Genomic DNA, 14,851 nt, shown 5'->3' with positions numbered 1-14,851 from the left:
TATTAAAAAATGCAGGCTTGGAGCTTCAGTTAGGGCATTTTTATGGGTAATGTTTAATTGTACGGGAAGCCCCTGAGAATAGTGAAAAGATCATAGGATATGGGATCAGAAGATGCACTGAGTTCTGGTGTCTCTATAGCTATGTGACATTGCATTGACAAATCACTCCCTCTGAGGAGTTAATAATATACTTTTCCTACTCATCCCGGGGTGTTATGAGGATTAAGTGAAATCATGCAGCTGAAAGCCACTATGGAAGAATTCAAGGATTATTGTCATTATGTAAAAGAAAATAATGTAGTTTACATAAAACACTGGTTCAATTTGAGCAACGTACCTTTTCATCACCACTGTCACTACTGAACCATGTGACCTTGGATAAGTCATTCCGTCTTTCAGTAACCCAAATTTTTTTTTCTTTTTTAGTTTGACAAGTGAGGGCTTTAGACTAAGTGATCTTTTGGGTCTTTCTAGTGTTAAAATTCTATAATTTACTCTTTACTAACATATCCTTTATAAAGGAAATAGATTTGGAATAAAAAGGAAAGTAATGTGGCAAGAGTTATGGAAAAACATCTTTTTTTTGGCTTAAGGAAGAATGCCAAAAAAAGGATGTAGGTAGGACATGGAAAGAAAATGAATGGGAAAAGTAGGGAAGTAAATTAATAGGCAGGAGTTAAAGTTATTATAATGGATATGCAGGGTATTGAGTTACTCTTGGAATAAATACATAAGATAATTTTATATCAGAAGTAATACTTAATGAACCCTTCGGCAATGCTACCATTATGAATTTTAGAGATAAGTAATATGGTCTTGGCCTTTAGGAATGAATTATCTAGGAATATAAACTCTCCCCTGCCTACTCACCTTCTTCTGTAGATTCCAATTTAAGACACTCATAAAGACAGTTCTCCTTATTTTCTATTTGAGAATCACTTTAAATTTTTAGCAGTAGGGTTTCTCATTAGCATAATGTGGCACTAGTTTGCTTAATGATGTAGATCTTGGGATTTTAATAATATATAGTATTAATGGTCCTACTTACTGTAACTTACTAAGGTTTGCATTTTCCTAAATGTAAAATATGTAGGAGACACATCCAGGATGTTTAGGAGAACAAAGAGCTATGACAGCCTGCTGACTACCTTAACTGGTGCTGGAATCCGAATTCTTTTCAGTTCCTGCCAAGAAGAAACTGCAGATTTGCTAAAGGAATTGTCTTTAGTGGAAGAAAGAAAGAATGTTGGTATTCATGTTTCAACAGTGGTGAACAGTAATAAATGTGAGGCACTTCAATTTTATCTAAGTATTCCCAATATAAGTTATATAACTGCACTGAATATGTGTCACCAGTTTTCATCTGTGAAAAAGATGACAAATAGGTATGTGTTATAATATTTATTTATTTATTTGGTTGTGCAGGGTCTTAGTTGTGGCAGGGGGGCTCCTTAGTTGTGGTATGCAAACTCTTAGTTGTGGCATGCATGTGGGATCTAGTTCCCTGACCAGGGATCGAACCCGGGCCCCCTGCATTGGGAGCACGGAGTTCTGTTCACTGCACCACCACGGAAGTCCCTGATTTAATATTTTTAAATGGTTACTTTAAAATCATCCTTAAAGGTATTTCATAGGAATTTTAATATTTTTAAAAATAAAGAGGTATAGTGCCTGTTAGATTCTTTCATTCAGTAAAGACTTTGCTTGTCAACATGTATCAGTCACTGCATTAAGCTGAGGACATTAATGGAAGGAAAAAAAAACGTAGGCATTGTCTTTGAGTAGCTTAGAGCCCTGTGGGGAGGGAGACAGACAGCACTTAATTTGATCTTGCAGTCTCACATTTCTGGGCTGGTTAGTTCTGTAACTAGAAAAATATTCAAGATGAAAATTTTAGTAGGCTTTAATGATTATATTGCTTGAAAATCAAACGAAGGCTTTAGAAAATAGGTTAAACTAAAGGCTCAATTAAGATGTTGAAATTATTATTATAAATGATTTTAAATACAGGGAATAGGCTTTTGTTTTATTTAAACTAATGCTAAGACATAATCAACTGAATGTAGAAAACTTGGGAAAAAATGATTTTCTTAAAGGATTTCATGTTTGGTATTCTTTAAGCAAGAATATTGAATTTTATAAGGCAGAAGTTTTAGTATAATGTTTTTGTTTATTTTTCAGCTCACCTCGGGAAATCTCCATGTATGCACAAGTAACTCATCAAAAAGCTGAGGAGATCTATAGATATATTCACTATATATTTGACATGCAAATGTTGCCAAATGATCTTAACCAAGGTAGTTTTAAATCTGATGCATGATCAGACTGCTCAGGGTGGGTTATCAAAGAACCCTCACAATACTAAGTGCACTTCAATAATCATTGCTGTGGTTTGTGATTATCAGTTTAAAATATATAAATAAGAGAATATTTCCATATCTATTATTTTACACTGTGTACATTTTTATTTATATAGAATATATAATTATTAAAAAAGAAAACATCTGATGTTTAATAATCATTTTGGTTAGATAATGAAACTTTTTTATTGAAAAAGCTTATTGAAGGTACTATTAAGTAAAAGCTAGAGTGAAAGATATATTTTAGAATTTTCCCAAAGATTATAGTGCTGTCATTGTCATTTGTTAGCATTATAGGTTGATGTGTCTGCTGCCAGCTTAATGGTCATAAACAATTTTTCTCATATATAAACTATATTGAATAGATGTGGGTGGTAGGTGTATTGTGAGATAATGCCCCAGTAACTAGGAATGTAGAAAATTTAACTGAATCCTAGTAACAGTCTAATCCTAGTAGTATGAACTCTAATCTATACTTTTTTTTTGGTTGAAGTACCATATTCAAAGAAGTGATATCTTGGAGTTGGAAAATTTCAGTATAAATGAGCTATGGAATGTGGACTTTCATCGTGACCCATAACGTTGTGTCTGTTATGCTACTAATTGTTGGGTAGTTGAACCAACCTCACAGCAGAGGGTTTCACTTAGACTTGGCATGGACTTCAAAGCTGATCTAATTCAAATTGCTTTTCTCTTTCCTTTCTTATCAGATGATAAACGTGAGGCCCAGAAACAAGTGACTTCCTCAAGTTTAGACTGGGAAATCTAGAACAAGAACCCAGGAACTAGATACAGTTTTCTTTCACTAAAAAAGTTGCTCTGATTGTGAACTTAGCTCCTTTGGGATAGTATAAATTCTGAATTCTTCTAAAGCAGTTAATCTCTTATTTCTGCTGTTTAATAATTCTGTCAAAGCCAGAGAGAAAAGAAGTTCTATAAATTATTGGCTCATGTGCAGTTCTAAATTTGTTCTCTCTCAGGTTCAAATTCATCCTTCAGTATCTCGCTCCATTATAATGGACTGGCCTTTTTGAGCATTTCTCCCTAGTGAGCATGATTTAAGCTTTGTCAACTAGAAGGAGGAAAGGGGCTTCTTTTTCTGGTTCCAGTGTGCTGTTTTTTTTTGCTGCTACTCACTCCTGTTACATGGTGTCACTGGTGCATTGGGTAGGGACATCTGGTGGAGCTCTGTGCCCTGGCTGCACACCAGAAGCATGCAGTCCCTCAACAACCTCACATTGCCCTGGACTGGTGACCTCCTTGCAGCACATCTCATGCAGACACCAATGTCCTCAGATTCTGTGTGTTCACCCAACAGACAGAATATTTCATAAATTGATATGGTTTGAGGGACATAACCTAGAGGATTTCATTTATTTATGCTTGCTGTGTAGAGACCTCTATCCATATTTAAGCTGCAACAGCCTCTTTCTATACTCTTCAGAGGTTGCACTTAACTATCGACCCTACCGTTTATTGATCCATCTTATTGTCTGTCGTCTTTGAGCCCTTCAAGTCTTTCTTTTCCACTTTTAAGTCTCCTTTGGAGGTTACCTTAAACCTTACTAGTTTATCTAATGACCCAATGGAAAGAAACGGGAATAACCAGGTACCTGGAAGGTGGGATACAATAGTTTTGATAGGACACATGGAATATGGGGAGTGGGGGTACGTTGTGGTTTGTCTCAAGTATATGCTATTTCAAAAATTATCTTTTTGTTTCGTATTACAGAATTTAACTACCTTCTAATTCTTTCTTTAAAAAATTTTTATTGGCGTATAGTTGATTTACAATGTTGTGAATACCTTCTAATTCTTAAAACACTGTCCATTAACAAACATCAAGCAGCATGGTATTACACCAAATATTGGCAACTTAAGAGTTCTACAACAGAATTTTTTAGAGCTACTCTAAAATAACCCTTTCATTTGTTTCATCCTTCATCTATCAAAAATCTCTGTGGCAGAAACAATCAATCATGGTAGTTTAGTTTAAAGGAGAGTGATCTGTTTGCTTGCACTATTCTTCTTAAATCTTGTGTTTCTACAAATCCTGTAGTTCTTTAGCTGCTGATTATTACTGACTAAATTCTTAAGAAACAAGAAAATGTATTTTTTCTAACAGTTCTGGTATTTTTCAAGGAAATTAACTGAACCATTAACAAACAAAATGCATTTTTTCTATGATCCAGTAATTAGAAAAACCAACCAAAACATGAATATTATAAAAGCAAATTTACTTTATTTGAACAACCTACCTGGAGAGAAAGAGTGGGTAAATATGTACTGTAACCAGAGGGAAAAAAATTCTATGTCAAATTTTAAAGCATAATGGCATAATATGCTAAAAGTTTATTTCAAAAGAAGCTGTCTGAAAGGAAAACAGTGTTTACTATGACATGACATAGTAACTTGACTCCTTACAATAGAAGAGCTATAACCTGAATGTCTAATCCAGTCTTTTAAATATTGAGACCAAATTTACGCCATGTCTGCTTAAGAATACAACAAAATCTGTTCTCTTATTCTACCTAATAAAAATACTGAAAAAGCAGTAAATTAAATTTACATAGGTTTCATGGATGTGCCAATCACAAGTTTTAAGAAAAACAATCAATCAGGAGAAAGCTTGTCAAATGGTTTAAACAACATGTACTGATAACTGAAACATTAGATCAACTCTGGCTTTTATACCAAGTGGTGACAACTGGTAACCTAAAGTTTTCATGAACTCAGTAGCTACCAATACAATCTATTTTTTAATTCTCCCCCACCTCTCCCCTTAAGGATAGCAACATTTTCTTGAATGCTTCTAAAAAAAATCTGTATGGAACATGATTTTCTTAAAGTAAACAGACTAAGATGCTTATGAGAGACATCTATACATATAACACATGAAACCTTTGAAAAAAGAGTCTGCAATATCATATGAAGCTACATTATAAAAAAAATATACATCCTTCAAATGAAGATACAAATACACTGCTTCTTGATAAACATCCTGGAAATATTCTCATTTTTACTATGCAGAATCAGAGTTCGAAAAATAAGAGTCTTTCTCTTCTTCCTCTAAAGACTCCATAGCATTAGTGAAAAGTTTTCCAATACCAGAGTTTTCTGCTAATTCTGTAAAGAGACGTTTAATAAAAAGATTAATATATTTCTAAAAACAATTTCAATGAAATTGAAAATAACAACAGGAAACCAATTGGTAGATCTGCCCACTTGTGAGCAATTAATTTTAATACTATGTTAATAAAGAGACTACCCTATAATAGAACAGAGCTACAAAAGAAAGATATAAGTATATTACCTTTGTTAAATGGGGTTTTTCTTCTTGATGGTGGAGTTGAAAAATCACTTTCAATCTACAAGAGAGTTCATATTAGCTAAGTGATGCCTCCTTTGAAGCCTGCTTCATATGTAGACAAAATTCAGCATGCTTTATCCCAATAAAACATTACAAACTAATGCTACAGTGGTTAAAGGATAGCCTCTGAAAGTTGCCAAAATCTACTGAGTACTTATTCCATTACACTAGCAAAATTTGAATTCTCTGTACTTTAAATTCTTGGCTAAAATAGTAATTTATATGGCAAGTTTTAAGTATATAATGCATGCTTATATATACATCAGTGCTTTTTAAACTACTGGCCATGGCTATCTTTAAAAACTGAAAATGAATAGAATAGAAAAGAAAATATGACAGAGTATACCCACTGTACTAAGGATAAGTATTATTGAAAGAAACTTTTGATATACAAACTAGTGTTCATAGATTGCCATGGAAATGTATTTTTTCCTGTGAAATGAGTCAAAACACGATTACAACATTTAGCCCTCAAAAATCATTCAATGAGATAAACCAGTATCATCATGATCAAGAGGAGGAACCAAGATGGGGGAATAGAAGGACATGAAACTCACTTCTTCCCACAAATACATCAAAAATACATCTACATGGGGAGGTGGGAAGATCAGCTGGGACAGAAAGGGAGCTTCACAGGCTTGGAAGAGAGCACAGCAGCCAGCAGGCGGAACAGACAGAGAATCCCCAGGCCGAGATGGTCGCCTGTCGGGTGGGTGGGTGGGTGTGTGTGTGTGTGTGTGTGTGTGTGTGTGTGTGTGTGTTGGGGGGGGAACAATGGGATGACTGGGTGCTGAAACTTGGGCTTCAGAGGACACACTTGGGGAGAGTACTGGGGTTGGCTGCACGGAGACTGGAGAGTAGTTATAGGGCCGCAACCGAGGGTGTATGTGGAAGAAGCCCAGGCTGCCACAGAAGCAAAGCACTGTCGCTAAGGGGTGGGGTGCATGAAGGAAGAGAGGGGCAGGGCCTGCCATAGCAGCCTCTTTCTTGGGCTCTGGGAGCAGGACAATGGGTGCTCCTGTGGCTGGGATGGGACTAGCCTCGCAGCTGTAGGCTTTGTGTGTGACTGCACGCAGAGGCAGGGCTGGGGTCTGGGCTGCTTCCATAGCTCCCATGGTGGGTCCAGGTATGTGACTGCTGCGGTCCTGGTACCTAACTTTAGTGGATCTGCGCTGGCGGCTTTGTGAACAGTGTCTGAGGGACACCACAGCCGACTACCTGCATTCCCACGGTGGAGGCGGGGCCAAGGGCAGTGCCAGTGACCATGTACTTTGTGGGCTTGCACAGGTGACACACAGAGCGTACTCCCCAGTGGACAGCTCGAGCAATGGAATACTCAGTGGCTCTTCCCTCAGCGGGAGAGCTCCAGTTTCACCTACCTCACACTGCAGCTCAGAAACGGATCTAGGGGCTTCTACTCCAACAACTGGGGAGCAGATGCTGCCCCCAACAGGGCTGTGACAACCAGAGAGCAAAGAAGAGGCCCTGCTCAATATCCAGTGCAGGCTCTGGTCACCACACGAGTCATACCCCCTATGAGAGGGACACCGGCCAGCACACACTGAAGGAAAATGCAGCAGGCATCCCTACTAGAAACAGCCCATGGACCAAAAATATTAGACTCATGCAGGCTACACAGGGATGCTCCCACATAAAAACAGCCCTTCAAGGCCACAGTAAATAAATATTTCTCCTAAGCTCACAGAGTCAGAGAAATAAAAGTAAAATGAAGAAGTAGTGGAACCACTCCCAATTAAAAGATCAAGAGAATTCTCCTGAAAGAACAAACAACAAAACAGACCTCTTCAGTCTAATAGACACTGAGTTCAAAAAGGAAATAATGAAAATACTGAAGGAATTAAGAAGGGCTATTGATAGAAATGAAGATTACTGTAAAAAGAAACTAGAAACTATAAAGAGGAACTAAGAAGAATTGGAAAACTTATTTGCCGAGACGAAAGCTGAGCTAAAGGCAATGAATAGCAGAATGAATAATGCAGAGGAACAAAGAAGTGATCTGAAAGAATAAGAGAAATCATCCAATTAGAACAGCAGAGAGCCAAATGAAAAAAAAAAAGAAACCAACAGAAGAGACCTATGGGATAATATAAAGCATAACAATCTACACATAATAGGGATCCCAGAAGGAGAAGAAAGAAAAAAGGGGATTGAAAATGTATCTGAAGAAATTATGGTTGAAAACTTCCCAAACCTAAAGAAGGAAACAGATATCCAGGTACAGGAAGCACACAGGGTCCCAAACAAGATGAACCCAAACAGACCTACACCAAGACATGATTAAAATGGCAAAAGTTAAAGAGAGGATTCTAAAGGCAGCAAGAAAAAAACAAAGATTTAATTATAAGGAAACCCTCATAAGGCAATCAGCTGATTTCTCTACATAAACATTGCAGGCCAGAAGGCAATGGCAGGATATAAAGTCCTGAAAGGGAAAAACCTGCAACCTAGGATATTCTACCCAGCAAGATTATCATTTAGAATAGAAGGAGAGATAAAGAATTGCTCAGACAAGCAAAAACTAAGAGTACAGCAATACTAAACCTATCCTAAAGGAAATATTAAAAGGTCTTCTCTAAATAGAAAAGAAGCAAGAATCTATAGGAAAGAGAAAATCACAATTGGAAAGTAAATCAATTAAATAAGCCAGGACACAGATTAAAAAAAAAAAAAATCAAAAAATTTCTGTGAAAGCGATGATAACCACAATGAACAGCAAAAGGATGAACATGAAGATGTAAAAGAGGACATCAAAATCATAAAAATGCGGGAGAGGAGAGTAAGAAAATGTACATTTTTTTTTTCTAGAATGTGTTTGAGCCTATATGACTACCAGTCTAAAGCAAGTAGATATAGGAAGGGGTTAACATACTTGAAAAACAGAGTAACCACAAATCAAAAACATACAATAGATGCACAAAACCCAAAAAGAACACAAGGATAAAGAAAACCATCAAACTGCAAAAGGAAAAACAAAAAGAAAAAGGGACAAAGAAGATACATAAAATCAATGGGAAAACAAGGTTTAAACGGCAGTAAATTCATACCTATCAATAATTACCTTAAATGTCAATGCACTAAATGTTCCAATAAAAAGACACAGAGTGGCAGATCGGATAAAAAAACAAGGACCTACAATATGCTGCCTACAGAGAGACCCACTTTAGGGCAAAGAACACACATAGATTGAAAGTGAGGGGATGGAAAAAGATATTTCATGGAAACGGGAATGAGAAGAAAGCAGAGGCCGCAATACTCATTATCAGACAAAACAGACTTTAAAACAAAGGCTATAAAGAAAGATAAAGAAGGACACTATAAAATGATAAAAGGATCAATACAAGAAGAGGATATTACACTTGTCAATATATATGCACCCAATATAGAAGCACCCAGAGACATAAAACAAATAATAACAGATATAAAGAGAGAAACTGATGGGAATACAATAATAGTAGGAGACTTTTAACACCTCACTCACATCAATGGACATATCTTCGAGACAGAAAATCAGTAAGGCAACAGAGATCCTAAATGATACAATATCATCATGATCCCCACTTCATACCACATATGAATAAAATGAGATTAGAAAGCTCAAGTAGCTTGCCTTGTCATAAAGCTGGTATGGAGGCAGACCTTGAAATCAGAAGTTTCAATACTAAATCCTTTGCTCTTTCTATCCTCACACACTCACTGGCTACAAATGAAACCAAAATTTCATTCTTGTAAGGAATGGACTGGAAAAAGAAAATCTGAGAAACACTGAGAGGGCATCTACCCACACCTTCAATTATGGAGTAGAGGTTTCTTTTGAAGAATTTAGTCTCCAGGCTGACTTTAAACCAGGGTTCCCAGAGGTATCTACCATTTCCTGTGGACAAATAAAGCCTACAAAGATTAGGTCTGATTAGGTAATCCTAATGTTAAGTTTAGAGACTCTCTGAGAGGCACTATACTCTAGCAGGTGTGCAATATAAATATTTCAGAATGGGTGAGGGAGAAAGATGGCCATAACCTGGTCAGAAGGAATATACCCTCAGGCAATAAGGTAGTCTCCCATTTTACCTCCATCCAGAAATTATCATTCTCTAAGAATGGCTATTTACTTTGAGGAAATTTGAGGTGAATCAGCTTTTCCAGAATACTTATAGTTTTATCTGGATATAAATTATTCAGATTAAAATCGGAAATTAAAAATTTAAAAATTAATTCAAGAGGATTCTCCTAATCCTTTCTCAAAGGGATACAGATCACTGTACGGCAATTTTGAGTTAAAATTTTTTCTGTTATTGACATACACACATACATAAAATCAAGTAGCTGAATCTGAAAAAATTTGAAACCATTTTGAATCTGCAGAGGATTTAATGAAATTTCTTATTCTATGACAATCACAACTCAATTAGTGTGGATTATTCCCCAATCATTGAATAGATACGCTTTTGTGTTTTGTGTGAAATGTCTCTAACCTATATGTGTTCTTTCCACTCTGCCTGACCCCTCAAATGAAAATTCTCACCTTGCTCAAATGCTTCAGTCTGAGCTGCCATCTGTAATCCTACAGCACTTATGTACTTACCTCACTCATAGCCTCATAATTTACTTGTATTAGGCTGTAAGCAACTTGAAGGCAGGGACTGTTATATAACTTATAACTCCAACAATTTGCCATATATTATAGTTGTTCAATAGGTATGTGTTGAATAAATGAATGGTGAATAAAAATACTTACTGTTTTTTTCTTGATATTGCCCCAGACAGTGCCACCTTTACTTTTATGGGTTTTTTGCATACGAAAAACATATTTATCACAGTCAGCCCTGTTTAAATATAAAATAACAAGTCAACATTAACTACTATACTTTTATCCACAAGTTGAACAGCAACTGACAAAATGAATATAAAATGTTTCAATATTTAAAAAGTACATTTTCTTTTCCATTTTTAAAAAGGCAATCATGTACCGATGGAAACAGACAAAATGCTTCAATCTAAGACTGTTTTGGGAAATGATGGTTTACCCATTGTCTTTTGTCCCATTTGTGCTCTTTCCAATCTCTATCTTGCTGCCTGTCTTTTCTAAAACTCAGAGACTTCTTGTCCCTTGATTCGCTTTTGTTATACCTTTCACTCCTTTCTCTTATTCATGTCTTCCTTCCCTCTCCAGATTGAATCTTAAAAGTTGATCATTTTAAGGATAAGTCTGGCAATGAAAGCCCTCAATTAATTTATGGCTTCAAACTGTGTTTAGTCTTCAGTTCAGCTCATAAGCCTTTTATTTCTACATAGTTACATCTTTCTTATATCCCCCATACCAACTAAGACTTTTTTTTCATTTCTTTTTACCTTACCTCTCTCCCTTCTCATTCTCTGCAAATAAGCTTGACTCATAATTTACAGATGAAAACTGAAGCCACATGGAATGTTGTTCTCAATTTCCCCAACAATTACTTATGACAGTAAATCCAGCTGAACACTAATTCTAATTCTCTCTTTTGGCTTCAAGATCCTGTATGATTGACTATCCTTTCCTTTATGACTATTTGGGAGCAACCTTAAAGGTATGACGTGTAGAAATGTGTAAATGTGTGACATATTAAGATATTAGAGTCAGCTCTACCCACCACCAGAGCCTCCCATCAAGCCTCTTAGATAGCCTCAACCACCAGAGGGCAGACAGCAGAAGCAAGAAAAACTACAATCCTGCAGCCTGTGGACCAAAAACCACAGTTACAGAAAGATAGACAAGATGAAAAGGCAGAGGGCTATGTACCAGATGAAGGAACAAGAAAAAACCCCAGAAAAACAACTAAATGAAGTGGAGATAGGCAACCTTGCAGAAAAACAATTCAGAATAATGATAGTGAAGATGATCCAGGACCTCGGAATAAGAATGGAGGCAAAGATTGAGAAGATGCAAGAAATGATTAACAAAGACCTAGAAGAATTAAAGAACAAACAAACAGAGATGACCAATACAATAACTGAAATGAAAACTACACTAGAAGGAATCAATAGCAGAATAACTGAGGCAGAAGAACGGATAAGTGACCTGGAAGACAGAATGGTGGAATTCACTGCTGCGGAACAGACTAAAGAAAAAAGAATGAAAAGAAATGAAGACAGCCTAAGAGACCTCTGGGACAACATTAAACGCAACAACATTCGCATTATAGGGGTCCCAGAAGGTGAAGAGACAGAGAAAGGACCAGAGAAAATATTTGAAGAGATTATAGTCGAAAACTTCCCTAACATGGGAAAGGAAATAGCCACCCAAGTCCAGGAAGCACAGAGAGTCCCATACAGAATAAACCCAAGGAGAAACACGCCGAGACACATAGTAATCAAAGTGGCAAAAATTAAAGACAAAGAAAAATTATTGAAAGCAGCAAGGGAAAAACGACAAATAACATACAAGGGAACTCCCATAAGGTTAACAGCTGATTTCTCAGCAGAAACTCTGCAAGCCAGAAGGGAGTGGCATGATATACTTAAAGTGATGAAAGGGAAGAACCTACAACCAAGATTACTCTACCCGGCAAGGATCTCATTTAGAGTTGATGGAGAAATCAAAAGCTTTACAGACAAGCAAAAGCTAAGAGAATTCAGCACCACCAAACCAGTTCTAAAACAAATGCTAAAGGAACTTCTCTAAGTGGGAATCACAAGAGAAGAAAAGGACCTACAAAAACAAACCCAAAACAATTAAGAAAATGGTCATAGGAACATACATATCGATAATTACCTTAAACGTGAATGTATTAAATGCCCCAACCAAAAGACATAGACTGGCTGAATGGATACAAAAACAAGACCCATATATATGCTGTCTACAAGAGACCCACTTTAGACCTAGGGACACATACAGACTGAAAGTGAGGGGATGGAAAAAGATATTCCATGCAAATGGAAATCAAAAGAAAGCTGGAGTAGCTATACTCATATCAGATAAAATAGACTTTAAAATAAAGAATGTTACAAGAGACAAGGAAGGACACTACATAATGATCCAGGGATCAATCCAAGAAGAAGATATAACAATTATAAATATATATGCACCCAACATAAGAGCACCTCAATACATAAGGCAACTGCTAACAGCTATAAAAGAGGAAATCGACAGTAACACAATAATAGTGGGGGACTTTAACACCTCACTTACACCAATGGACAGATCATCCAAAATGAAAATAAATAAGGAAACACAAGCTTTAAATGACACAATAGACCAGATAGATTTAATTGATATATATAGGGCATTCCATCCAAAAACAGCAGATTACACGTTCTTCTCAAGTGTGCACGGAACATTCTCCAGGATAGATCACATCTTGGGTCACAAATCAAGCCTCAGTAAATTTAAGAAAATTGAAATTATATCAAGCATCTTTTCTGACCACAACGCTATGAGATTAGAAATGAATTACAGGGAAAAAAACGTGAAAAGCACAAACACATGGAGGCTAAACAATACGGTACTAAATAACCAAGAGATCACTGAAGAAATCAAAGAGGAAATCAAAAAATACCTAGAGACAAATGACAATGAAAACATGACGACCCAAAACTTATGGGATGCAGCAAAAGCGGTTCTAAGAGGGAAGTTTATAGCTATACAAGCCTACCTAAAGAAACAAGAAAAATCTCAAGTAAACAATCTAACTTTACACCTAAAGAAACTAGAGAAAGAAGAACAAACAAAACCCAAAGTTAGCAGAAGGAAAGAAATCATAAAGATCAGAGCAGAAATAAATGAAATAGAAACAAAGAAAACAATAGCAAAGATCAATAAAACTAAAAGTTGGTTCTTTGAGAAGATAAACAAAATTGATAAGCCATTAGCCAGACTCATCAAGAAAAAGAGGGAGAGGACTCAAATCAATAAAATCAGATATGAAAAAGGAGAAGTTACAACAGACACCGCAGAAATACAAAGCATCCTAAGAGACTACTACAAGCAACTTTATGCCAATAAAATGGACAACCTGGAAGAAATGGACAAATTCTTAGAAAGGTAAAACCTTCCAAGACTGAACCAGGAAGAAACAGAAAATATGAACAGACCAATCACAAGTAATGAAATTGAAACTGTGATTAAAAATCTTCCAACAAACAAAAGTCCAGGACCAGATGGCTTCACAGGTGAATTCTATCAAACATTTAGAGAAGAGCTAACACCCATCCTTCTCAAACTCTTCCAAAAAATTGCAGAGGAAGGAACACTCCCAAACTCATTCTATGAGGCCACCATCACCCTGATACCAAAACCAGACAAAGACACTACAAAAAAAGAAAATTACAGACCAATATCACTGATGAATATAGATGCAAAAATCCTCAACAAAATACTAGCAAACAGAATCCAACAACACATTAAAAGGATCATACACCACGATCAAGTGGGATTTATCCCAGGGATGCAAGGATTCTTCAATATACGCAAATCAATCAATGTGATACACCATATTAACAAACTGAAGAATAAAAACCATATGATCATCTCAATCGATGCAGAAAAAGCTTTTGACAAAATTCAACACCCATTTATGATAAAAACTCTCCAGAAAGTGGGCATAGAGGGAACCTACCTCAACATAATAAAGGCCATATATGACAAACCCACAGCAAACATCATTCTCAATGGTGAAAAACTGAAAGCATTTCCTCTAAGATCAGGAACGAGACAAGGATGTCCACTCTCACCACTATTATTCAACATAGTTCTGGAAGTCCTAGCCACGGCAATCAGAGAAGAAAAAGAAATAAAAGGAATACAAATTGGAAAAGAAGAAGTAAAACTGTCACTGTTTGCGGATGACATGATACTATACATAGAGAATCCTATAACTGCCACCAGAAAACTGCTAGAGCTAATTAATGAATATGGTAAAGTTGCAGGATACAAAATTAATGCCCAGAAATCTCTTGCATTCCTATACACTAATGATGAAAAATCTGAAAGAGAAATTATGGAAACACTCCCATTTACCATTGCAACAAAAAGAATAAAATACCTAGGAATAAACCTACCTAGGGAGACAAAAGACCTGTACGCAGAAAAGTATAAGACACTGATGAAAGAAATTAAAGATGACACCAA

The 14,851-nt window shown here is 36.3% G+C and overlaps 2 protein-coding genes across 4 annotated transcripts in view; one reads left to right on the top strand and one right to left on the bottom strand.

Annotated features, from left to right (window-relative positions):
- The window catches only part of FANCM (FA complementation group M), a 55,268-nt gene extending 52,848 nt beyond the window's left edge, over positions 1-2,420 (top strand). For both annotated transcript variants that reach the window (XM_068545752.1, XM_068545743.1), the window contains exons 22-23: positions 1,094-1,385; positions 2,182-2,420. In XM_068545752.1, the coding sequence (XP_068401853.1) occupies positions 1,094-1,385; positions 2,182-2,320 (431 nt within the window). In that variant the 3' untranslated portion in view covers positions 2,321-2,420. The remainder of the gene's footprint in view (positions 1-1,093; positions 1,386-2,181) is intronic.
- A 2,162-nt stretch (positions 2,421-4,582) lies between these two features.
- MIS18BP1 (MIS18 binding protein 1) overlaps positions 4,583-14,851 on the bottom strand; it is a 64,089-nt gene continuing 53,820 nt past the window's right edge. For both annotated transcript variants that reach the window (XM_068545725.1, XM_068545731.1), the window contains exons 13-15: positions 10,484-10,571; positions 5,674-5,728; positions 4,583-5,486 (exon numbers count right to left, since the gene is read on the bottom strand). In XM_068545725.1, coding sequence (XP_068401826.1) covers positions 5,383-5,486; positions 5,674-5,728; positions 10,484-10,571 — 247 coding nt within the window. In that variant the 3' untranslated portion in view covers positions 4,583-5,382. The remainder of the gene's footprint in view (positions 5,487-5,673; positions 5,729-10,483; positions 10,572-14,851) is intronic.

This window comes from Eschrichtius robustus, chromosome 1 (genome assembly GCF_028021215.1).
Source record: "Eschrichtius robustus isolate mEscRob2 chromosome 1, mEscRob2.pri, whole genome shotgun sequence".
Taxonomy (NCBI): Eukaryota; Metazoa; Chordata; class Mammalia; order Artiodactyla; family Eschrichtiidae; genus Eschrichtius; species Eschrichtius robustus.
The sequence above is the reverse complement of the archived record's forward strand: the minus strand, read 5'-3'. Positions and strand labels throughout refer to the sequence as shown.